Consider the following 24380-nt stretch of genomic DNA (forward strand, 5'->3'; position numbering starts at 1 on the left):
CAGCCCCACTTGGAGTACTGCGTACAATTCTGGTCACCATACCTAAAGAAGGACATTGTACAACTGGAGAAGATGCAGAAGAGGGCAACCAAGATGATCAGGGGCCTAGAGCACCTTTCTTATGAGGCAAGGCTACAACACCTGGGGCTTTTTAGTTTAGAAAAAAGATGTCTGAGTGGAGACATGATAGAGGTCTTTAAAATCATGCATGGTGTGGAGAAAGTGGATAGAGAGAAACTCTTCTCCCTCTTGCATAACACTAGAACCAGGGATCATCCCATGAAATTGATTGCCAGGAAATTTAGGATCAACAAACGGAAGTACTTTTTCACACAACGCATAGTCAACTTGTGGAATTCTCTGCCACAAGATATGGTGACAGCCAGCAACCTGGATGGCTTTAAGAGGGGTTTGGATAACTTCATGGAGGAAAGGTCTATCAGCTGCTACAAGTCGGAAGGCTATAGGCCACCTCCAGCCTCAGAGGCAGGATGCCTCTGAGTACCAGTTGCAGGGGAGTAACAGCAGGAGAGAGGGCATGCCCTCAACTCCTGCCTGTAGGCTTCCAGCGGCATCTGGTGAGCCACTGTGTGAAACAGGATGCTGGACTAGATGGGCCTTGGGCCTGATCCAGCAGGGCTGTTCTCATGTTCTTAATATCTCATCATATTTTAACTGTTATTGTTCAACAGATTTTTTGCACTAAATAATTTGGTCAGTAATTCCAAAACAACATCATGCCCAAGAAAAGCAAAAGATCTTTCTCAGAGTCAAATTGACTATTATTCAAATTTACCATATATGGTCATTATTCAATAAAATTAATAATGTTTGAAGTTGAAATCCTACAAATTTGGATTAAACAGTAAAATAACTGTTTTTTAACCTCCATTTTGCAAGCACATTAATAAAGAATTCTATTATATATATTTAATTTCTTGAACTTTCCTATAAGTCTAATCTACACAAAAATGACTTTGCCCAGAATGACAGGCTTCACCTACTAATTATATTTAACAGCAACTGTAAAACCAATCCATACAAGGCACGGAGGAATATTTTACTTTGTTATTTTTGATGCCACAAGTACTATCCAATACATACCAGTGACAACTACAGGTACATATCTTTTGCAGAAGTGCTAGTTTACATGAGTGGTATTTTTGGCTTTTTCCAAGAACTGCTTCAAGTGCTACAAAATCTTTCAAAATTATTTTGATCCAGAAACTATGCCAGGTGAGAAAAAATTGATGTGTGGACTGCAGACAATAACATATCTATAAAATTTTCTACAGGTCTCTGAAAAGTAATTTCCCATAAGCCAACAACAGAAACTGTATGCACTAAAAGGTGCTGCACACATTTCCCAGGCTTAAAAACCTGATCTAGAAGCCAAAGCTGTACAGGGCTATCCTTAGAGTGGGGCAACTGGGGCAATTGCCCCAAACCCAGTGCTGACACAGGTCCTCCTCTGGCCACACTGTAGCCTGCCCTGCTCTCTCTCCAGTCTCAACAATTTATCCCCCCACCACAGCACAACCAAGAGCCAATCATTTTTTAGTGCTGCACAGGCTTGCCTGCTATTGAACGGCTCCCTGCATGGCCCCGACACTACTATAGCTCCTTCCCTCTCCACTGCTGCCCATCTGCTGTTCAGCGGGTGGGCGAGGCTTCCAGAGAGGCCTCTTGCTGATGACCTCCCTGAAGCCTGAAGCTTTTCAGTGCCAGCTGGCATGCTTCCTGCTGCAGGCAGCAGGGAAGGAAGAAAGGAGGCAGAATGGCCAGCGCTGGCTGCCCATGCCCACCAGAGTGCCGTGCACACCCTCTGCCCTGCCCAGCCTGTGCCTGCTGACCATCTGACTCCTCAGACCTAGTAATGGAGGTATCATGTGATTTCCTTTTTGTGATTATTCCTTCCCCCCCGCCCAACCTTTGAATATTTATGGAATGGCTTGCCATAAGGCTTTGATATTGGGCATTGATGTAGGGCAGATTGGGAAGGCTCCGACTTTGAAATGGATTGGGCAATTCGAAATGGATTGGGCAATCAGTTTTTTTAATAGTTTTTTTAATTAAATTTTTTTTAAAAGTCCTATGAGTGTCCTGTTTCATGACAGAAAATTACAAAAATGTCTGGGACTGAAGGCCCCCCACTCTAGACTATCATTCCACCTCATATGAGGAATCTGCCCCTTGCCTTCATAAAAAAAAGGGTAAAACGCACCCCCTTCTGCACCAGCCTTTAGATCAACTGGAATTACTTGGCTCAGAACTTTGGTATTGAGCACCGATGTAGGGCAGTGTAGGAGGGCTGTGTATATTTAATTTGAAGTGGATTGGACAAAATGTTAGTACTTAATTATTTTTTTTGAATTTGTTTAAAAAAAAAACATCCAAAAAAAGTCCTACAAGTGGCTTGTTTCATGACAGAAAATTACAAAAACCTCTGGACAAACAATATATAATATATTTATAAATGCACTATTCTCAAGTTGGTTTGTAATCCAGAAGGTCTGAGTGAGAATTGTAAAGCATGGGGCATGTGTTGTGCTTTTATTTCTATTTTCCCCCTTACAAATGCACTATATGCCAAAGCTGGTTGGACATGTCCAAAAACCTCACTCAGTTACTGACATTATTCAAATTGTATGTCATCAATCAGTATCATTCTGTAATCATATGAAATGCTAAGGAGGCCCTGCACGTGCTGATACATCCACAGCCCCACACCCCCTAGGGACAGCCCTGGGGCTCTAACGGCAATTCTGGTTGAAGTTTTGCAACAGCACCAATTAGCTGTTTGGAGAGGTCAGGAACCAGGGGAAGGGTTTGGATTCAGCCTTTTCTTCTCTCCTGGTGCCCCTATAATTGATCAGCACTATTCATGGGCGTCGCATTCGTTGGGCATGCAGGGACAAATGTCCGTGGGCCTAGAGGGTCAGGAAGCCCCACCACAGCCCTTGCCTCACTGCCCCTGCCCCACTGCCCCGGCCAGCTGCTGCTTCTTATCTTTGCCCCCGTGTGGCAGCGGTGGGTACTGTGGCTGGGCCAGCCTGCATGCCTCCGTCCAGCCTGCACGCCTCTCTCACTCTCGCTGGCCAGCCAAACTGCATGCCTGCACAGTTTGACTATGGAAGTTGCATACCTGTGACATCAGGAGCATACAACGTCCATAGTCAGACTGAACAGGTGCTCAGTTTGGCCAGTAAGAGAGAGAGAGGCATGCAGGCTGGCTGGAGAGGCCCAGCCCAGCCCAGCCACAGTGCCTGCTGCCATCACGGGGGCAAAGATAAGAAGCAGCGGTGGGGCGGGGTAAGGGCAACGGCAGGGGGGAGAGATGCTTGTCGCCCTGCTCCTTGCATCTGACATCAGACACAGTGGGTGTGGCTTGGGACATGTGCACGTTTCATGCGTGTGTTGTGGGGGCCCCCACAAAGATTTTGTCCCTGGGCCTTGAGGGGTCTCTATCTGGCTCTATCGCATACACAGCTCTGATCTTTGATCGGACATTTGAGCCTGGAGAAATTTGCACGTGGCAGTTACTTACACACTCATTCCCTTTTATTGAATTGGTATGTCTGGGGCTGTGCACACCCTTAGAAGATATAATGGAGCATACTTCCCACTTTTCTTTTCTTTTTTTAACATGGTGATTCTTACTTAGGACCCCCACCCATGTGCTGTAAATTTAGTTTATATCCAACTGTCAGCATATGGTTGCCAAAGGAGTGTTGTCTATAACTCTGAGTGGCCAGCATCTTTAACCAATATGATAGATCTGCCCACCCCACCACCCCAAAAAAACATTAACTTAGGAACCCTTCCCTTGTTAATTTGGTTTGTATTGAACTGTAAGTGCAAAAGTTATTAGAGGGGAACACAATGACCCACACAGAGACACTGTGATCTTATAAGCCTTTCTTTCAAAAAGTAGTCTTTAAAAAGGCTCTAAAAATATCTTAGATGTGCTCAGTTTACATACCATGTTAATATTAGTTTAAGCCACACTTCAAACTACATGTTACATCTTCCTACCAATAAATATATGAAGATATGAAAATACTACTTACTTTCTAAGATTGTTGAGAACCATAATGTTTGCATACATGTAGTACAAGTAATAGCTATATGGAGGATTTTTTTCACTAGTCCAAATATCAGGGTTGGGGCTCTTCTCAGAAAACATGTGGTCACTATGTTTGGATTCATCATCCACACTATCAAACCCTGTCACCTAGGAATCCAACAAAAACAGATAGTGTGTAAATAAACTTAAGAATTGATAAATAAAATATAAGAAACTGATATAAAAGTGACTACTGATTTCTACAGAGCTGGAATTGCACCTATAAGTTTCATCCCAACACCCTTGTCCTGTAAAATTTTTTAAATATAATCAATGCTGAAATATGCTTCAGGCATAACTATATTCTTTAAAGAAACTGAAGACTCCATAGAACATAACATAGGAAAGTTACAGCGTTCTGTGCGGAGAGCTGCTAGGTTGGCTCCTTCAAGAAGCAAATTCTGATTTCGTTTTGTTTTGTTCTTCCACTTTAGTTCTGTCTCTTTCCCCACTCAACACTAGTTTCTTTACCTTCCGGTTTGCAGAGGCAACTTTAAGTGCATGGCACCAACTTAAGTGCATAGCACCCTTCCCTGTTTGAGGGAAGGGATCTGGAAGAGTTAATGGGGTGTTGTGCTAGCAATGGTTGGGACAAGAGAGAGACAATATTTGAGTATATATTATTTGTGGAACTGGTCTGCATGGCCAGCCACTGATACAAGGAGCTGGCAATAGGATAACCCTGCCTGCCTCTGAAGCCAAACACACTGTAGTTCAGTAGCAGAGGACATACATTACATGCAGACAAGCCCAGGTTCAATTCCTAGCATTGCCAGAAAGGGCTACGAAAAGTCCTTGTCTGAAACTCTGGAGAGCCACTACAGATCAGTGGACAATACTGGCCTAGAAGGACCCAGGTATTAAAGGCGGAAGCCCCAAGAGATTTCTCACAAGTTTGTTTGTTTATTTATTCATTCATTCATTCATTCATTCATGCATACATTTATATCCCATTCTTCCTCCAAGGAGCCCAGAGCGGTGTACATGGTTATGTTTATCCTGACAACAACTCTGTGAGGTAGGTTATGCTGAGAGATACATGACTGATCCAGACTCACCCAATGAGTTTCATGGCAGGAATGTGCATGAAACTGTTCGGAAGTCCTTTTATGGGCCTCCGAACAGGTTCGAACACTGGCCATTTCAAAAGTTCAACAGAGGGGGTGGGATAACTTTAAGGGTGGAGGAGGGCACACTTACCCCTCCCTCTGCTTTCCCCCCGCCGGCGCTGGCTGGAAAACTGGTCCAGCAGGGCGGCAGCATACCTCCCTGCTGCCCCGTCCTGCCTTTGGACCGGAAGTAGGCAGAAGTAGTGAGCGTGCGTGCGCATACTGGCACGCATGCACATGTCGTGCGTGCCCAACGTGTGCGAGTGCGAGGTGCACGTGCCTGACATGAGTATGCACGCTTGCTACTTCTGCCTACTTCCGGTGGGGAGAGGGAAGGGTAAGTGCATCCCTGCCCTTAAAGTTATCCCACCCCTGCCATTGAACCAGCCCCCACCGGTTCCGTGCACATCCTTAATTCATAGCTATACCTGAAAGGCCTCAGTTCACCTCTAGCCCTTGCCAGAACAATCTGCTCACTTGGGAACTCTCCATCGTCCTTGAATTCCAGCCTTGTTTGCTCTCTGTCAGACTACCTGTCAAACCTCAGAGTTCCTACTTGCCAAGTCAGGAGACAAGCAGCTCCCATCGCTTATACATAGTTTGGAAGACAGAAATCCAATACTGGTTGACTGGCAGCTAGATGTAGGAAGACGTGTTCAAATATCAGCGATGTCTACCTCTAGCTCTAGATAGGGCCTACATATCTAATGGTGGTGGCAGCTCCATTTGGAGCCAGCAGAGAAGGTTCTGTATAATCCATGCAAAAGGAAAAAAAACAGAGTTTTGGACTGAACTAGCTCAAATTCTGTGGCCGGGGTGGAGGGCGAACTCGGCAACTGCTATATATTTTTCAGTGTGCACAGCTTTTCTTATTTTGCATAATTTATTCTGTTTTTGCTATCCATAAAGCAAGCCAAAGCACCATGTAGGGCCCTGACTACTAGAAACCCCACTCAGCCTCTTCTGGCCTCTGAGATTTCCCCAAGCACTGCACTCACGTTTTCAAGCCTGTTCCTGCATTTTAAGGATTATAAACTTGTTTGGGTGGGGCACAAGCAAATCACTCTCAGGATGATTAATCTATAACCAATAGAAAAGTATGAGATATAGAATCACAAAATACACGCAACGCTGGAGAAGGCAATCCACATACTTACGTATTTAAGGAAAAGATGCAGCTCTTTATGGTTCAAAGGGTTGATGGTGGCCTCAAACAGAGGTAAGAAGATGTTTTCCAACATTCTCCCAAAATTCGGCAGAATATTTTTTGCCCTAAATATATCACTGAAGGAAACAAAAGGCTTAATGTTCTTTTTTTAACTTTGCTTACTTAAGGGGCATTAGTCATCTGCTCTCTCTGCATGCAGTGCTGGTGCTGGGCTATGTAATAACCAGTCCCCAAACGGCCACTACCGAGCCCTCCCCATTCCCACTGCCATGGTGCTGAGGCCCTTTCCATGAGACCCTCCTCTGCCTTACACATAGGTTTCCAGCTGTCTGCTCCTCTCCAGGGTCTCTGGCACACAGCATATTTTTGTTCTTTGTGAAAGCAGATTACTGACAGAGCTCTGGTGAAGAGCAGACTGCTGGATAATAGTATGTGAAGAATGGAAAGGTCACAATCAACTTTAGCATGCAATAGAGATCTGAATATGCATTTACCACATCCAAGCCCATCATCACTCTAGACTGTCACCAGACCGTCCAATGCTTATGTTGGAACAGATTAATTCTGTCCCACTGTAGCCAGTATATACATTGTGCATCAGTCTTTAGAACCCCAGACTGGCTTGGAAGTAACACATATACATATACATAACACATATGACACATATATAACACATATATAACACACATATAACACATATACATATACATTGTGCATCAGTCTTTAGAACCCCAGACTGGCTTGAAAGTAACACATATATGAGTTACCAGTGGACTCAATTACTAGCTGAGACTTGCCAGAACCTAACCCTGCAAGGTGGTTGTTTTTTCAGACTGTAAGATGTTGTTTACAAGCATACTTTTATAGCAGCTTATAATAGACACATATCTCTTCATCACTGATGTGTTTTAATTATCCTATTATTTTTGTTGTTTAACAATAAGCAAGATCAAGTTTAAAAGAAATTTAAAGTTTCTTTTAAACTTTAAAGTTAAAAGAATTTTAACTTCTTTTAAGAAAGTTCTTTATTAAACTTTATTAAATTATTTTAATAAAATTAAAAGAATTGTAAACTTTAAAAGAAATTTAAATTTTAAAAGAAATTAAACTAGAGCAGTGAGAAAGCATAACCTGACGAGAAAGATTTCATTTCCTAGCTTTAGTCTGCTCTAAATAAAGGTTGTTGTCAGCAAATCAGTCCTAAAATATCTCCTCCTGTCAGCTTCAATGTGAGTGACTGATGCAACTGTTATACTATTTTGCATTATACTGAACAGAACAATTAAGGATAGCAACCTGTATCTCAGTAAGTAATGTGATTCATGGAGACTGAGTTGCTTAAATTTGCTTTGTGTACTGATTTTTCATCTTCCCAAATTGAAACCATGCTGTCATTCATCAGTCTCCAGCACATAATCATGACTGATATCATTACCTGCAGTATTTGCAGACATAATCATTTATAGTTAAACTTACTGCATCCTTGCAAACTTCTACAAGCAGCTCCATACTTTATATAACAATCATGTTGGCCATGAGTATACCGGAGTCATGAGCATTTTTCACAGCAAATATATACAGTATGGACAGATGTGTTCTTAAAACCTCTTGCAGGGCTGCCAGATAGAAGTACATGGGAGTTTAAGGATACACATCCATCATTCACATTTCATGTTTGCTGAGGGAAACACTTGTGTAACACCAATATACCCATGACAAATATGATTGCTGTATAAAATGTGGAACGACTCCTAAAAGTCAGATTATGAGTCACTTTAAACACTTGGATGCCTACCTGCCAATAGCCTTTACTTAAAGTTTGGTTAAAACAGAAACATGATGTGACTTCATCACCCTCAGCATTTCCCAATCCTGCTCCACTTTACTGACTACCCCTTGTGGAAGGTAGGAAAATATGACATCATATTACATGCCTGCTTTAAATAAACATAACTAGATGATGTGGGGAGAGGAAATGGGGGACGGGGGGCAGTGACAGTCATGCACTGAAGGTAACATGTAGGTTGGGACAAATGTAAATGGAGCTGTCCCGTTTATCCTGTTGGCCCTGCCTAGGAAGCCGTAATAGTTCCCATGGTACAAGTCTATCTTTGCTTCACCATCAACTACAGGAGAGAGGATAAGATCAGACTTCCTCATTGCTTTTGCAGTTGTCATAACTAACTAGAAAGCAAATTCCCCAATAGGCTTTAATGCTTAAATTTACTATCCAAGTCGGGAGGTAAAGGAAATGAGAGAGTCTGGGAAGGAAAGAAGGCAAGAAGGCAGGCAGGCAGGCAGGCAGGCAGGCATAGATGTGCTTTTTAACTTACTAGATTCTAGGGACTTGGATTATCCAGCGCATGTGAGGAGAATAAACTTTGTGCCTAATGAACCATTTTGCCAAATTCTGCCATTCATCTGGAGAACGTCCATAAACAGACAACCGAGGTTCTGTATACTGGTATTTACTTTCTTCTAGTTCACGGGCAACTTCCTATTCAAAATAAGTCATTATTACATTTCTGTCAGGAGCATGCCTTAGTTCATCACAAAACCTATCACAAAAGCAAGGCTAACACTCTTACCTTGACTTGGAAGTATGCTCTGCTGAAACCAAGACACCAAGGTGTTCATGGATTTTTTAATCTCTCTCTCTCTCTCTCTCTCTCTCTCTCTCTCTCTCTCTCTCTCTCTCTCACACACACACACACACACACACTAACTAGTGAATCGTGCTGTGTGTGTTTGTATTTATACATATAATGGTTTATCCTTCTGACTTCCTCAACTACAGCACCCCCTGCTGACATATGGTATTGCAAGAGGCTTTTCAAACAATCCTCAGGCCTTTACAGAAGGGCACTGAATAGCAGGATGTACTATACAGCAATGAATGGGAATGGGAGTCAGTGCAGGTTGTCTACAAAGACAGCCTCTCTTTCTGATTTTCTCCCCCTTTCTTTGATCCTCCCATGGGCCATTTCACACTGAAAAACTGCAGGCTTCACCCACAAGTCCTCCCTGCCTTCTCTTTCCCCCCAACCCTCCACAATCCACACTTCTTTCAAGGGTGTAGCCTCCAAGAGCTGCTTCCCGCTTCCTCTGCACACTGCTACCACCTCTGGCCTCCTCCTTCCACCACGGCTGCCACTCACGGTGAGGTTGTGCTGGCTCTTTTGGGGAGTGGGTAGGTGGGCTGAGAGGAAACCCACTCACCCGTAAGTGCCAGCAGGAAAGATGCTGACACAGGGTGCATGTGTGCCCTCCATTTCGCAGCTGGTTCAGGTGTTGGGAAGGCTCTCCTTTCCTGGAGTGAAGAAAACAGCCAAATCCAGCTCCTTGACACTGCATGAGCCAGCTTGCAAGCGGTGACAGGGCAGCAGACAAGAGGAGCGGAGGCAATGCTGCCAATGCTCCACTAGCAGTGGTGGCCAGGGGGAGGAGTGGCAATGGCAGCAAAGCTCCACAAGCCGTGGCAGGTGGGAGGAGCAGCAGCAGCAAGCAGCAACAATGGCAGTGGTCGCAAGGCCCTGCAAGTAGCAGTGGATGGGAGGAACAGCAGTAACTGCAGCAAGGCTGCACAAGAGGTAGCAGGGTAGTGGCTGGGAGGCAGCAGCAAAGGAGGCAGGGCTGCAGACAATGAAAAAGAGTGGCAGCAACTGTGGCAAGGGTGGCAGGGCTCTGCTAGCAGTGCCAACAAGAGGAGTGGCAGCAATGCTCTGCAAGCGTCGGCAGGGCAGCGGGCTGTGTTAGCCAAGGTAGCAGTGGCTGCCAAAAATTAAAGTGCCTAAAAGGGGGGGGCAATGTTCATTTACTAAGCATGCTGCCCCCTTTGACCTTGCTAGCCACTGCTTCTCTTGGATTCTCTTGGAGCTCAAGAGATGATAGCAATAGCAATAGCAATAGCAATAGCAATAGCACTTACATTTATATACCGCTCTATAGTCGGAGCTCTCTAAGCGGTTTACAATGATTTAGCATATTGCCCCCAACATTCTGGGTACTCATTTTACCGACCTCGGAAGGATGGAAGGCTGAGTCAACCTTGAGCCCCTGGTCAGGATCAAACTTGTAACCATCTGGTTACAGGGCGGCAGTTTTACCACTGCGCCACCAGGGGTACTAAAAGGCTGTAGTTTGGGCAAGTATGCAACTTGGGATAGCCCATTAATGTATTGATGTCTTTACACATGCATCTCTGTGCTAGAGTTCTTGCCAACAAGGGTGAAATACAGGCTGGGGAGTGCTAAATATAAAAGGAATTTATTATTCTAAATACAGAGTAGATTTAAGGATGCCATACACATCAGAAAGCTGAGTGTCGACAGAAAAAAGAAATGAGGTTCTATTGAGTCCTACTGGGCTCCCTCTGTTCACTGATGTTGCAGCCACACAGAAAAAAACTTTAGCCTTGCTTTTCAAATTTAAAACACAGCAGCAAACCACAATTCAGGGAGTGGGGGGAATCAAACACCCAAAACTGTAAATAGTAGGTAGCATCTGCAGTTGTCTGTCTGTAACAGAAGTCCTTATTCCACAGCAATCATTCTTGTTGCAGAATAAGGAAAAATGTGAAAGCTACCCAGTGTCGGACAGCATTAAGCTCTCAGAGTTCACAACTGTATTTTAACAGCCTACATTTGACAGTGATTAAAATACATTAAGAACTATCAGGAAATAGAACAACTATGTTTCAGTTTTAAAAAGGTCTTCTCAATATGGCAGATTAGTAAACTTATAACCTAATAATTATAACCAACACCTTGTAGAATGTGGCAAATAAAACACTGACAGTCAATGCCAGTAGCTCAAAGTGCTGGTTTCAACCTTAAAGTCCTAAATGGCTTGGGACTGGGTTACCTAAGAGAGCACTTTGCCAAATATGGCCAAGTTGAAGACAGATCGTCCTGGAGAGAATCTATCTATGTGGACAATAAGAGTTGATGGCATTTATCATCATTTAACTTGATGGCATTTAATCAATCAAACAATCAAAATCTTATCAGAACAAACTGGATATCAAACACTTTATCTTGATTGTCTAATTTATACTCCTAATGTAATGATAACAAAGTGCAGGGGAATCAGTACTATATCTAAAATCTTTATGCTCAACAACTTCCATACAAAATATAGAGGTTTAGGTCAAATGTTTATATAGTTCAAGAGTAGCCAGATATTCTGATTCCATCAACAGCATGCAAGTAGTTCTTTTAGGTCTTGAAAATATGAAGGGGTGTTTTGTTTTGTTTTTAAAGTAAGATGCTCTTCATATAAACATTAAGCATGCCTGCTTCCCCTCCCCACCACATTGGATAATTTAGGATTCCATATATCTCATAGCCATAGGGCTAGGTTTCCTCCACCACCTCTACAAAGATCCTAGGTTTAATCCATATGTCCAGTTATGACCACTTCAGAATTGGCCATTACTCCTATGGGAGCTGTTACCAGTTAGAACAGCAAGTACTGGACTATACAGATCAATGTTGTTGCAAACTGCCGAGCGGCTTGCATTAGGGGCGGTATACAAATGTGTTAAACAAACAAACAAACAAATAAAATAAAATGGCCTAATCAGGTACAAGGCAGTTTCCCATTATGTGATACCTGAATTGTACCCAAGTACAATTAATTCACCATGTGATAACAATAAACACAGCAGCAATCATAAGCTGCTCTGCAGCCCTCCTATAGCAAAAGCATACCTTACACCAAAGGCACTGCAGCCATGCGACATCTCAAGAGCTCCAGAAGAAAAAGTTAGCAGGAAATGATAGGCAAGAGTCCCAAGAAAAGACGACATCTTCCACAGGATGGAGGGTTGGTCTGCATGTTGGCCATTATGTCCCAAATACTCTCCCTGATACAACCTCCTTCACAGACTAACCCTCCAGAATCCAGACTAACTCTCCACCAATGCACAAGGGTTTTCTGTTGTGCAAGGGGGGGGGGGTTTCAGCATTCTCTCCTTTCTGCAGCCACCTGTGTATCTATTTTCCTGAGAGGCAGAAGGAATGGAAGATCACAGAAAATTACCTGTCCCCTCACACAATGAAGAATCTTGGTGTGATGACTGAGGGTTAGTCTGGGTGTTGGTGAATGTTTTCCTTCTCACAAGTAGCTCAAAATGACATGTCTGCTGGGCATCTCTCTTTTGCAGTTTCCCACAAATACCAGGACATTTTTCACACAGGGCTTTTAAAGCCTAGAATGGAGGAGATTTATATTGGGCAGATTTACCCCTAAATCCCTGCGAGCTATTGAGGAGCACTTCACACAAAATTCAGGTTTTTCACTGCACATTAGCGTATAGCCCGGTTTATATCTGGGGTTAATTTTGCATCGTTTTGGGGAAAAACTTTGTGTTTGCAGTAAAGCCTTGTAGTAAATTCACAGTAAAGCCTGCTGTGTAAAGAACACCCAGGGAAGGATAATGCAGAATAATCTAGTGCTGTAGTCCAAGGGCAAGGATTTAGTGATGCAGGAAAATCTGTATTATATTGTATTTGTGGTGGTTGGCTGAGCTGGCATGTTGGAAAAGAATGTTCACAAACATTGCACTTACTAAGTGAGCAACATTCTAAGAATGAATGCAAGTCAGGTTATCAGAGAAGAGAAAGCGGTCTATTTTTCTGGGATTAAAAGGTCACATGGCCCTTAGTTTATTTGGATGAACCAAGAACTGGGAAGAAGCTCTAGAATGCAGGGAAGCTGAGAGATAGACCTAAAAGCAAAGTGGTTGAAGAAAGTGGACTGAGAAACAAAAATCAGAAGGAAAGTTGAGGAAAGAGCAGAGGAATCAGGTAACTCAGGCCATCTCACATATTCTTGAATAGATCAGACTTTTTTTAAAAAAAAATGCAGCCTTCTAGTGTGATTAAATACTCTTCTCTTCTCCCCAGAGCAAACTCCACTCAGGTGAAGGAAGGTGGTTTAAGAGAAGGGAACATGGCTATGCAGAGGCACTCTTACCCCTGGACTTACAGGCCAAAGACCAGTTCCTCCACACACCCTGGGGGCACCCAAATCCTTTTTAGTCTGTCCCAGGTGGCGTGGTTGTGTTAAAAATACTGTGTTTGTGGGTGGTGAGGCCTCAAAAAGCCTTTAGGTCCAGGCTCCAAAATTACTTAGGTGCACCTCTGTGGCTATGGATGTATTAACACCCCTTCAATACAGAGCCTGTGGTTTCTGGGGCATTGCGGCATCTGTTGCTCTATTTAGTTTACTACGAGGACACTGTTGCAGCTTATATACATTCAGTTCTTGATTAGGTTCATTTTTCTCCCTTAACTACCTGTATTTGAATGAAAAGACCACGTATTGGCATGCTGCCAGTCGTTCCTTTCCATTCATTCAGAATAGGAGTGATATTTTAACCAAGAACAATGTTACAACATGTCAAATTTATGCAGTGTCTGGCACACAAAGTTTCTCATGTTCTATATGCTGAGTTCAGTTGCTTGAAATTCTTGCAACTTCCTGAGCTCTGTGACTTATATTGCCATTAAAATATTTGACTTGACATGACGACAGAATTTCTGTATAATGCTAAGGCACAACAGCTTAATGATATAATTGCTTCATACCTTCACCATACGAGCAAAGTATTCACCACCAAGATAATTCTCTGTTTTCAAGTACAAGTCCCTCAGCTCACTTGCACCAACTGGATTATATTTGGAATTAAATTTATCAAACCGATGAAATGTTTGGCGATCCTGGTGGGGGTGGGTGGGAAGCCAACAAAACAAATGTATACAATTTGTTAACAATTCACATGTTAAATCAGACAATTGTGCTGTAATGTTTGCTTATATGTATTTATAGGAAATGAAGATCTCAAAGGGCCATTTCAAACGATACCGGCCAGGCACAAGTGAAAAGAAAGATTGCACTTATCAGGCAGGCGCTTGCCAGGATGTTCTCCATGGACGTCCTGACGCCCTCACAGCGCACCCCTTGATTGTGGCTGTTGGGACATCCTCCATCTCGGCACATGTCTTGATTGTGTGCAGGCAGGGGTGTAACTATAATAGAGCAAGGGGAGACAGTTGTCTGGGGGCCCACTGCCTTGGGGGGCCCCCAGAGGCAAGTCACATGACTGACTCCCCCAGCCATGAGCCCGCCCAGTCTTCCTTCAATTGTATCCATCCTCCAAAATTGATGTGAGTGTTAAGATCTGGAGCTACCAGAACAGCATGTCTTTCTCTAGTACCATTAAATGACTTGCATCGTCCACAATTTACAAAACCTTTAAAAAAAAAATTAGGATGATGTTCTATTGTGCCACATAGTAGATAGATAGATATCGATATCGATATAGATATAGATGTGTGTGTGTGACCACTATTCAGCCTCATTTAAGATATCTTTACTTCATGAGCTGAGCTTCAGTGAGTAGGGGGCCCATTTTAAAATCTTATCTCTGGGCCCACTCCAACCTTGCTACACCCCTGTGTGCAGGGGGCATTTGGATGAATGGCACCCACACACAAGGTTGCATATGAATGGGAGACTAAGACACATGCCGAGATGGAGGATGCCCCAACAGGCGCTCTTTTAGAGTGGCACCACTTTCCTCACATATGCTGGGTCAGTATCATTTGAACCAGCCCAAAATAAGACTGAGTTCAGAACACACTGGCATTATTATTATTATTATTATTATTATTATTATTATTATTATTATTTATTTTATTACACAAGACACACAAGAAAAGTATTCCCTACAAATTCTGCAAAAGATGTATTTTTTTCCTCCTCTCTCCACACACTGCTCATTTATAAAACTCTGGCTTTCAATTTCAGTTTCATTTACTGATCAAAATATACTTACTGCATGGACATCTAAAGAATCTACAGTGAGGTCATAGGGATCCATATGGAGGCTTTCAAACACCTGTTTTAAAGTCATCTTCTTGCCTTTTCTCTCTGCCACTATCCTGTTAGGCTCAGTTTGGTAAGTATGTTTAATGAACCTCAGCAAATGTTTTTGGTTCATGCAGGCAGCAGCATGGATATGAGTATCAACCTGAAATCACAAACAAGATTATTCTTGTTTAGCAGGCATCGTGTGCATGCATTTTACTCTGGCACAAAAGATAATTTGAAAACACTGAAGATGTTTAATTCTCAATGTGTTACAAACCACTGCTTTAGCAATGACAAAAATTACTGAGAGCCCTTTCTCACGACCAGTGAGAAGGGCTCCAGAGCGGGCTGCAGGGAAGGAAGGTTAGACGTACCTTCCCCACAGACAACTGCTTCTCCTATGCTGGGCACGCTCCCTGTGCACCCAGACAATTCCCCGTGCACCCAGGCAGCGGGGAGGGCAGGGGGCAGGGATATGTCGTCCCGGCCCCTAGATATACCATAATGCACTATGCAAGTGTGTGATGCATCATGGGGATCTCCCCTCCCTGGGCTCCCCACAGTCTGGCAGCCGTGGCTGCTGACAATTTTAAAAATGAGGTTAGGAGAGCTCGCGATCTCCTAACATCATTTTGAAGGGAGGCTTCTTAGGCAGGTTTGCTGCTGTGGTGCTGCTGGGATCGGGCCCAATCCTGGCAGTTCACACGTGCATGCAAAACTGGGCTGGGCTCCCTTAGCCCAGTTTTGCATGCACATGTGAATAGGCTCAGAAAAAGAGGGGGCGTTATTAGGAATACAGCACAGGAGAAAGGGTTAAACTCTTCCTCCCCCAGCAGTACAGTCTCAAGAGGATTCTTCCCAGTAGCTGCTAATAAAGTTTTGAAAAACAGGAGATTTGCATTTTGCAATCCGATCATAGGAAGTCAGACCATTGGTCCATATAGCTCAATACTGTCTGCACTGACTGACAGTGACTCTCCAAGGTTTCGGGCAGGAGTCCTTCCCAGCCCTACTTGGAGATGCCAGGGATTGAACCTGAGACCTTTTGCATGCAAAGCAGATACTCTACCACTGAGCTATGGGCCCATCTGCAATCTCCTATCATGTCTAGTTTGGCTCTTAGACCCCCTTAGTTCCAAATCTATTTCAAAGACAAACAGTACTATCAAGGATGAGAATTTAGGCAGTCAAAGCCCTCCAAGCTTGAAGACATGAATTTGGAATTTTGTTTTATTTTATTTTAATCACATTGATAAACTATACAAAGTTGCAAGTTATAAAAAGAAAAACACACACATGTGACCCATTACAATTGTTGATTGATGATTAAGTGCTGTCAAGTAGGTGTCAACTCTTAGCAACCACATAGATAGATTTTCTCCAGGATGATCTGTCTTCAACTTGGCCTTTAAGGTCCCTCAGTGGTGCATTCATTGCTGTTATGATCGAATCCATCCACCTTGCTGCTGGCAATCCTCTTCTTCTCTTGCTTTCAACTTTCCCCAGCATTACAGACTTCTCAAGGGAGCTGGGTTTTCGCATAATGTGTCCGAAGTATGATAGTTTGAGCCTGGTCATTTGTGCCTTGAGTGAAATTCCTCAATTTATTTGTTCTAGGATCCATTTGTTTGTTTTCCTGGCTGTCCATGGTATCCTCAAAACTCTTCTCCAGCACCAAAGTTCAAAAGTGTCAATGTTTTTTTCTATCGTGCTCCTTCAAAGTCCAGCTTTCGCATCCATAGAGTGTTACGGGAAAAACCATGGTCTGAACTATTCTACTCTTTGTAGGTATAGACTTACCTATACCATGGCATCTAAATATCCTTTCCAAGGCCTTCACTGCAACCCAAACAAGTGCTAGTCTGTGGCGTATTACTTGACGACTGGATCATTTACTGTTGACGATCGATCCTAAATGGCAGAAGCTATCCACCACTTCAATGTCTTCATTGTCAATTCTGAGGCTGGTTGCTGTACCTGCTGTCATTAGTTTAGTCTTCTTTACATTTAATTGTAGGCCCATTTTTTCACTGTGCTCCTTGACCTTCATTACTAGATCTTGCAGATCATCCACATTCTCAGCTATCAGAGTGGTGTCATCAGCATAGCGCAGGTTACTGATGTTTCTTCCTCCAACTTTAAAACCACGCTTCTTCCAATCCAGCTTCTCTCAGTATATGTTCAGCAAATAAGTTGAATAAATATGGAGAAAGTATACAGCCTTGTCTTACTCCTTTGCCAATCTGGAACCAGTCTGTTTCACCATGTTCCGTCTGGACTGTGGCTTCCTGTCCTGTATATAGGTTTTTCATGAGAACAATGACATGTTCTCTGGGACACCTATGTGTTCTCTGGGACACCTATTTTCCAAAGGATATTCCACAACTTGACATGGTCAACGCAATCAAAGGCTTTTCTGTAGTCAATAAAGCACATATTGACTTCTCCCATCTGTTCTGACATCCATTTTGCTTATAACCAAACTGATACTGAATTTCTTTGCAGTGACCAGAGTGTGCATAGCAACAAATGGAAATCACATGGGCCCCCATATTATTTTTAAAAAGCATTAGAAGGAAGGGGGCAAAACAGGTTTTTGGAGAGCTGGAACCTACATATAAGCCACTGGAACAGTGTTATACAAGATGATGACTCTATTCTTGTGAGGTTTTCCTTTATCTAGACAGTATTATAAAGAGAATATTAAAGCAAGCACAAATTTTAAATAAATTTCTAATATTAGGAATTTCTAAAAACTGTTAGGAATTGAAACTCAGAGTACCGATGGTGTTTATGATATGGTTAGACTAAAGCCTTTTGGACGTCTAGCATCCATCATAGACGTCTTTTGGACGTCTAGCATCCATCACAGATGTCTGATGCTGCCATGCGAGAAAAGAAAATCCAAAGCTACAAAGACAGAATTACAATGGGAACGTGGAACGTAAGAAGCATGAATATGAGAAAGCTTGACACAGTGAAAGATGAAATGAATCGACTACAGATCAACATCTTGGGCATCAGTGAATTAAAATGGACTGGAATGGGACACTTTCAGTCAGAAAATCTTACTGTTTACTACTCAGGACACAAAAACCAAAGAAGGAACAGTGTTGCTTTCACAGTCAGGAAGGATATAGCAATGACAGTACTTGGGTACAATGTGGTCAGTGACCGACTCATATCAATTAAATTTCATGGACAACCCTTTATCATGACAGTTCTTCAAGTCTATGCCCAAATAATATTATTGGATCTTTTGGGAGCACATATCCAGTTATTTCTGCTATTTTCTGTTGGACCCCACTCCAAAAACAGTTTATCAAGGGGCATTTCCACATCATATAGTATATAACTGCTCCTTCTAACTTACACTTCCAGCAATGACTTTGATTCAAATTATAACTATGTTTTAGCCTAACTGAAGTCAAATACCAATGGGATTGGACCTTTAAGAAGCTCTATTTCAATGATTTACTCATCAAGCTGTTGTTATTTTCCCCAATGCCATTCCCATTTCTCTTTGTCTAACTCTTCCTCAAGCACTAAGTTTCATTTTTTAACGTATGTGACAGGCTTATCTTCCAGCTCTTGTAACAACCTGTACAACTCCCCTATTTGTCCTTTAAGCAAAGAGGATTGTATTATACGTTCTACCCATGTAAGATCTCTTAATGGCCCAAAGAGCTGTTTCAGTTTTGTTACAATACTACGTAGCTGAATAAATTGAAGCCTACAAGGCTTTGCTCCTGCCATTTTCTCCCTTATTTGTTCACATGAAACCGATTCAATTTGTTCTGTTCTCAAACCAACTTTTTATTTCAACTAAATGTAAATTTATATTCATATACATACATACATACACACACACAGAGAGAGCCAGTCTCAATTAATTAATTATATTTGGAGAAATTAATTAAAGCAGAGCAGGAAGAGAACAGAATCAGTTCAGAAAAACTACATCAAACTACATCAAAGTAAGAAAAGATCAGGAGTGTCCCCAATAATTACAACAAGGAATACACTGGAAATTTGGTGCTCAAAAAGAAATAAAGTAAGCCCAGGATTGTCTCCTCTTAACATCCATGTTTTATAACCAGAAGCCCCAGACTTGGAAATGTTTGGAATTTCATTTTCTATTAAAACACAATGTATGTTCACTAGAGCTATGCAAATATTGGGCTCCAAACATCCAAAGCTAAATAATCTGTACAGCAGTCTGTGCTTTTCCCAGCACCTATAACATCCCTTTAAAAGATACTGAGCCCTGCTAGCCCCTACAATACCTGGGAAGGCACTCAGGGAGTACGGGCAGCAGATTTCAGGTCTAATGTTCACCTCTGCCATGATTAGTGAACCCCATGTATGTACTATGCACAGAACTTTCTGACGTGGCTGTACGTTTTACATTTTCATATAAATTATTTTTCTATAGATTGTGTCATTCAATCTCCTCCCCTTTTTCTGTCAATCGTAACTTGTTTCAGTTTCTTTCTACTTCTGGTCTGTCAGCAAATCCTAATGTCCTCTTGAGGTTTCACAAGAATAATGGTGGCAGTGTCATCCACGGTTGAGAACTTGCAATCACCCCATTGTGGTCTGATGCTTTTACCACAAAACTGCTTTAAAGTTTGTTCAATACATTAATTTTTATTCAAATATTTTAAATAAGACCTTCATTTGTCCTATTTCCTTAGGGATCGATGGCACTTTGTCATGCTCCTAGAAGAAGGAGTGGTGGTGAAACTACCAGTGGATGATTGTGCAAACCCCTTACACCAAATGGCCAAGGGGCCACCACTTGATGCACAGCATTTGCTTAAGCTCCAAGAATTGAGTGTGCAGAATGGGGAGGTGGTGGAGTGAACCAGTCATCTCTGCAGAATGGCACCCTACTGGTGAGCACCCAGAGGCATGTGGCTTTTGTGTGGAGGAATATTCCAGTCATTTCCGAGAGGCTTCACAGCTCAGTGTAATTGGCCCGAGGCTTCTCTTGGCAATGGGACATCATCAGCCTTAAAGGCTGAACAGCTTCGGTGGGTAGGCGATGCTTTTTGCTGACACTTGGCCCTATATTGGTCAGCCAAGAAGAGCAGTGCTCAGCCTGAGGAATGAGAAGCTGCTTCCAGCTGAGATGTAGTTGCCTGACAAGAGTTAGGTATAGGGATAGCATAACATAAGAACAGCCCTGCTGGATCAGGCCCAAAGTTGATGTAGTCCAGCATCCTTTCACACAGTGGCCCACCAGATGCCTCCGGGGAGCCCCCAGGCAAGAGGTATGTGCATGCCCTGTGGTTGCCTCCCTGCCTCTGAGGCTGGAGGTGGCCCACAGTCACTAGACTAGTAGTCATTGATAGACTTGTCCTCCATGAATTTGTCTAAGCCCCTTTTAAAACCATCCAAGCTGGTAACCATCACCACTTCACATGGCAAATAATTCCATAGATTAATTATGTGCTGTGTGAAAAAGTACTTCCTCTTGCCGGCCCTAAATTTCCCAGCATTCAGTTTCATGGTATGACCCCTGGTTCTAGTGTTATGTGTGTGAGAGAGAAATGTCTCTCTGTCCACCCTCTCCATGGATAATTTTATACACCTAGATCATGTCTCCCCTTAGCTGCCTCTTGTCCAAGGTAAAGAGTCCCAGATGCTGTAACCTAGCCTCATAAGGAAGGTTCTCCAGGCCCCTGATCATCTTGATTGACCTTTTCTGCCCACTTTCTAGTTCTACAATATCCTTCTTAAGATACAGTGACCAAAGCTGTACACAGGACTCCAGATATGGCCACACCATAGATTTGTATAAGGGCATTATAATATTAACATTTTTATTTTCAATCCCCTTCCTAATGACCCCTAGCATGGAATTAGCCTTTTTCACAGATGCTGTGCACTGAGGCGACACTTTCAATGAGCTGTCCACCATGACTCCAAGATCTCTCTCCTGGTCAATCACCAACAGCTCAGATCCCATCAGTGTATATGTAAAATTGTGGTTTTCCCCCTCAATATGCATTGCTTTACACTTACTTGAACCACATTTGCCATTTTGTCGCCCATTCCCCCAGTTTGGAGAGATCTTTTTGCAGTTCCTCACAGTCTGTTGTGGATTTCACAACCCTAAAGAGTTTAGTGTCATCTGCAAATTTGGCCACTTCACTGCTTACCCCAACTTCTAGATCATTTATGAATAGGTTAACAAGCACTGGCCCCAGTGATGATTCGTGGGGGACCCTACTTCCTACCTACCTCCATTGTGAAAACTCTTGATTTATTCCTACCCTGTTTCCTGTCCAACCACTTACCAATCCACAGATAAATCTGTCCCCTTATCCCATCACTGCTAGGTTTACTCAAGAGCCTTTGTTGGGGAACTTTGTCAACAGCTTTTTGGAAGTCCAGATACACTTTGTCAACCAGATCACCTTTATCCACATGCCTGTTGACTCTCTCAATGAACTCCATAAGGTTAGTGACGCAAGACTTGCCCTTGCAGAAGACATGTTGGTACTCCTTCAGCAAGGCCTTTTCTTCCATATGTTTAACCATTTTGTCCTTAAGTATGCTTTCCAACAATTTACCTGGCACCAAAGTTAAGCTGACTGGCCTGTAATTTCCCAGATCTCACCTGGATCCCTTTTTGAAAATCAGAGTTGCATTGGCTACTTTCTAGTCCTCTGGTACAGAGCCTGATTGTAGGGACAAGTTACATATTTTTGCTAGATCTGAAATTTCACATTTGAGTTCCTTCAGAACTCTTGGCTGGATGCCATTTGGCCCTGTTAATTCTTAGTTTTTTAAGACCATTTAGAACATCTTCCTTTGTCACCTCAAATTGGCCCGGTTTTTCAGCCACTAGACCTGAAAAGCTCAATTCCAGAGAGGTTATATGGTCAGTATCCTCCGCTGTGAAGACAGATGTAAAGAACTCATCCAGCTTCTCTGCAATGTCATCCTCCTTAATAATCCTTTTCACACCTTCACCATCTAAAGGCCAACCACCTTCCTGGCAAGTTTTCTACTTTTGAAAAATTTAAAGAAATTTCTGTTATTCCCCTTGACACTTCTAGCTATATGCTCTTCAAACTTTCTTTTTGCATCCCTTATTGTCTCCTCACATTTCCTTTGCCAAAGTTTATGTTCCTTTCTGTTCTCTTCATTTGGGCAGGACTTCCATTTTCTGAAGGAAGTCTTCTTCCCTTTTATAGCTTCCTTGACTCTGCTTGTTAGCCACACTGGCATTCTCCTGAACTTGGTGGTACCTTTCCTCCTTACATTCCAATTGAGCTTCTAGTATTGAGGTTTTAAATAAATCCCATGCTTTCTGGAGTAATTTGACCCTCCTGAATTTCCCTTTCAACTTCCTTTTTACCAGCCCCCTTATTTTTGAGAAGTTTCCTCTTCTGAAGTCCAGTGCATCTGTGTTGGACTTCCTTGACAATTCTCCACTTGCATATATCCTGAATTGGATCACACTATGGTCACTGCTACCCAATCGTTCTGCAACTCTGACATATTGCACCAGGTCCTGGGCACTACTCAGGAGTAAGTCCAAAGTCTCCATCTCTCTGGTTGGTTCTGTGACTAACTGTTTTAAGGCATGTCTAGAAATTTGGCCTCTCTGTCATTACCTGAATGTGAATTTACCCAGTCTATGTGTGGGTAGTTGAAGTCACCCATTATTACTGCTCTGTCTCTCTTTGACGCCTCTCTTATTTGCTTCTCCAACTCCAGGTCACTCTCATTGTTTTGATCTGGAGGGTAATAGCACGTCTCTAGTAACATTTCCTTTCAGTCCTCGTAATGTTACCCATAACAGCATTCTGTGGAAGACTCCGGTCCACCTAGGTTTTCTAACTTGTTGGAATCTATCCCTTCTTTGATATATAGTGCTACCCCTCCCCTAATCCTCCCCTCCCTGTCCCTTCTGTAGAGTTTATATCTAGGAATAACCGTGACCCACTGGTTCTCACTGTTCCACCAGTTTTCCATTACACCCACTATATCTATATTTCATTAGTAACCAAGCACTCTAGCTCACCCATCTTGGCTCAGAAGGTATTAGAATCTGCACTGCAGGGAGCCGGGGAGAGATGTCTTTACTGGTGTGAGAGCAAAGTATAAAGCCACTTTGCTGTAGAGGTGAATTTGATAATTAGTTGTGAATTTCTGCTCCAAAGCAAAGGAATTTCTATAGACTATCAGCAGAAAAAGTATTGCCAGCTTCAGACCCTGCTCTTCTCAGTATTCTCTCTGGATCAAAACCAAGATAAGCATTACCACAAAAAGGCTGCAAAGAGCATGGGAAGTAAAACTTTCCCCTCATCTCTGAATCTGAGCATGGATAAACATCTTCACTGCTGAGTGAAACGGAATAACCTCCTGCCAGTTTTACCTCTACCATGAGCTTAGATTAATTGCAGCAAGGGGGTGGGGAGTATTGCCAGTCTCACTCCCCCCCCCCACAGCTTTTGTATACAACTCTGGAGCTTAAGCAATATGTTGCACATTATCTTGTCCGCAGCCACAGTGAAATCAAACAAATGGCAATCCAACAATAGTGGGAATCACCAGCAAAGCATTCTTACCCTAGAGCAACCTGCAGATCTGTGGTTAAAAACCTAGCCATGGTGCTTTCTAGATTAAACTAGGGATGTGCAAGAACCGGTCCTGAGAGGCAAGCTGGGGTTACCTTTAAGGAGCAAGAAGGGTGCTCTTCCATCCCCCGTTTTCCCCGCTGGCGCTGTGTCCAAAATCGCTGCGCAGGGCAGCAGCATACACTCTTGCCGCCCCGATCAGTGTCAGACTGGAAATGGCCAGTGCACATGCACACATCATGCACACGCAAATGCACCAGCCACTTCCAGACTGACACTGACCAAGGTGGCAAGAGGGTACACTGCCATGCAGTGATTTTGGACACAGCACCAATGGGGGAAGTGTGTGTGGGGGGGAGAGAGCACCCTCCCTGCTCCTTAAAGGTAACCCCCCACCACCAAACTGGCTCAAATGCCAGACTGGTTTGGAAGTCCGGAAAAGTGGCTCCAAACTGGTTCATGCACATCCCTGGATTAACCTCTACAACAGTGTTACTGCGGGT

At 43.0% G+C, this 24380-nt stretch overlaps 1 protein-coding gene across 9 annotated transcripts in view; it reads right to left on the reverse strand.

The window, feature by feature from the left end:
- The window catches only part of AMPD3 (adenosine monophosphate deaminase 3), a 74307-nt gene that overhangs the window by 10525 nt on the left and 39402 nt on the right, over window positions 1-24380 (reverse strand). For 7 of the 9 annotated variants that reach the window (XM_053252324.1, XM_053252278.1, XM_053252287.1 and 4 more), the window contains 5 exons: window positions 15246-15440; window positions 13996-14127; window positions 8737-8900; window positions 6393-6519; window positions 4071-4234 (listed from right to left, as the gene is read on the reverse strand). In XM_053252324.1, coding sequence (XP_053108299.1) covers window positions 4071-4234; window positions 6393-6519; window positions 8737-8900; window positions 13996-14127; window positions 15246-15440 — 782 coding nt within the window. The remainder of the gene's footprint in view (window positions 1-4070; window positions 4235-6392; window positions 6520-8736; window positions 8901-13995; window positions 14128-15245; window positions 15441-24380) is intronic. The other 2 variants (XM_053252307.1, XM_053252314.1) reach the window with 2 other exon arrangements.

The sequence above is a fragment of the Hemicordylus capensis genome, chromosome 1 (genome assembly GCF_027244095.1).
Source record: "Hemicordylus capensis ecotype Gifberg chromosome 1, rHemCap1.1.pri, whole genome shotgun sequence".
Lineage (NCBI taxonomy): Eukaryota > Metazoa > Chordata > Lepidosauria > Squamata > Cordylidae > Hemicordylus > Hemicordylus capensis.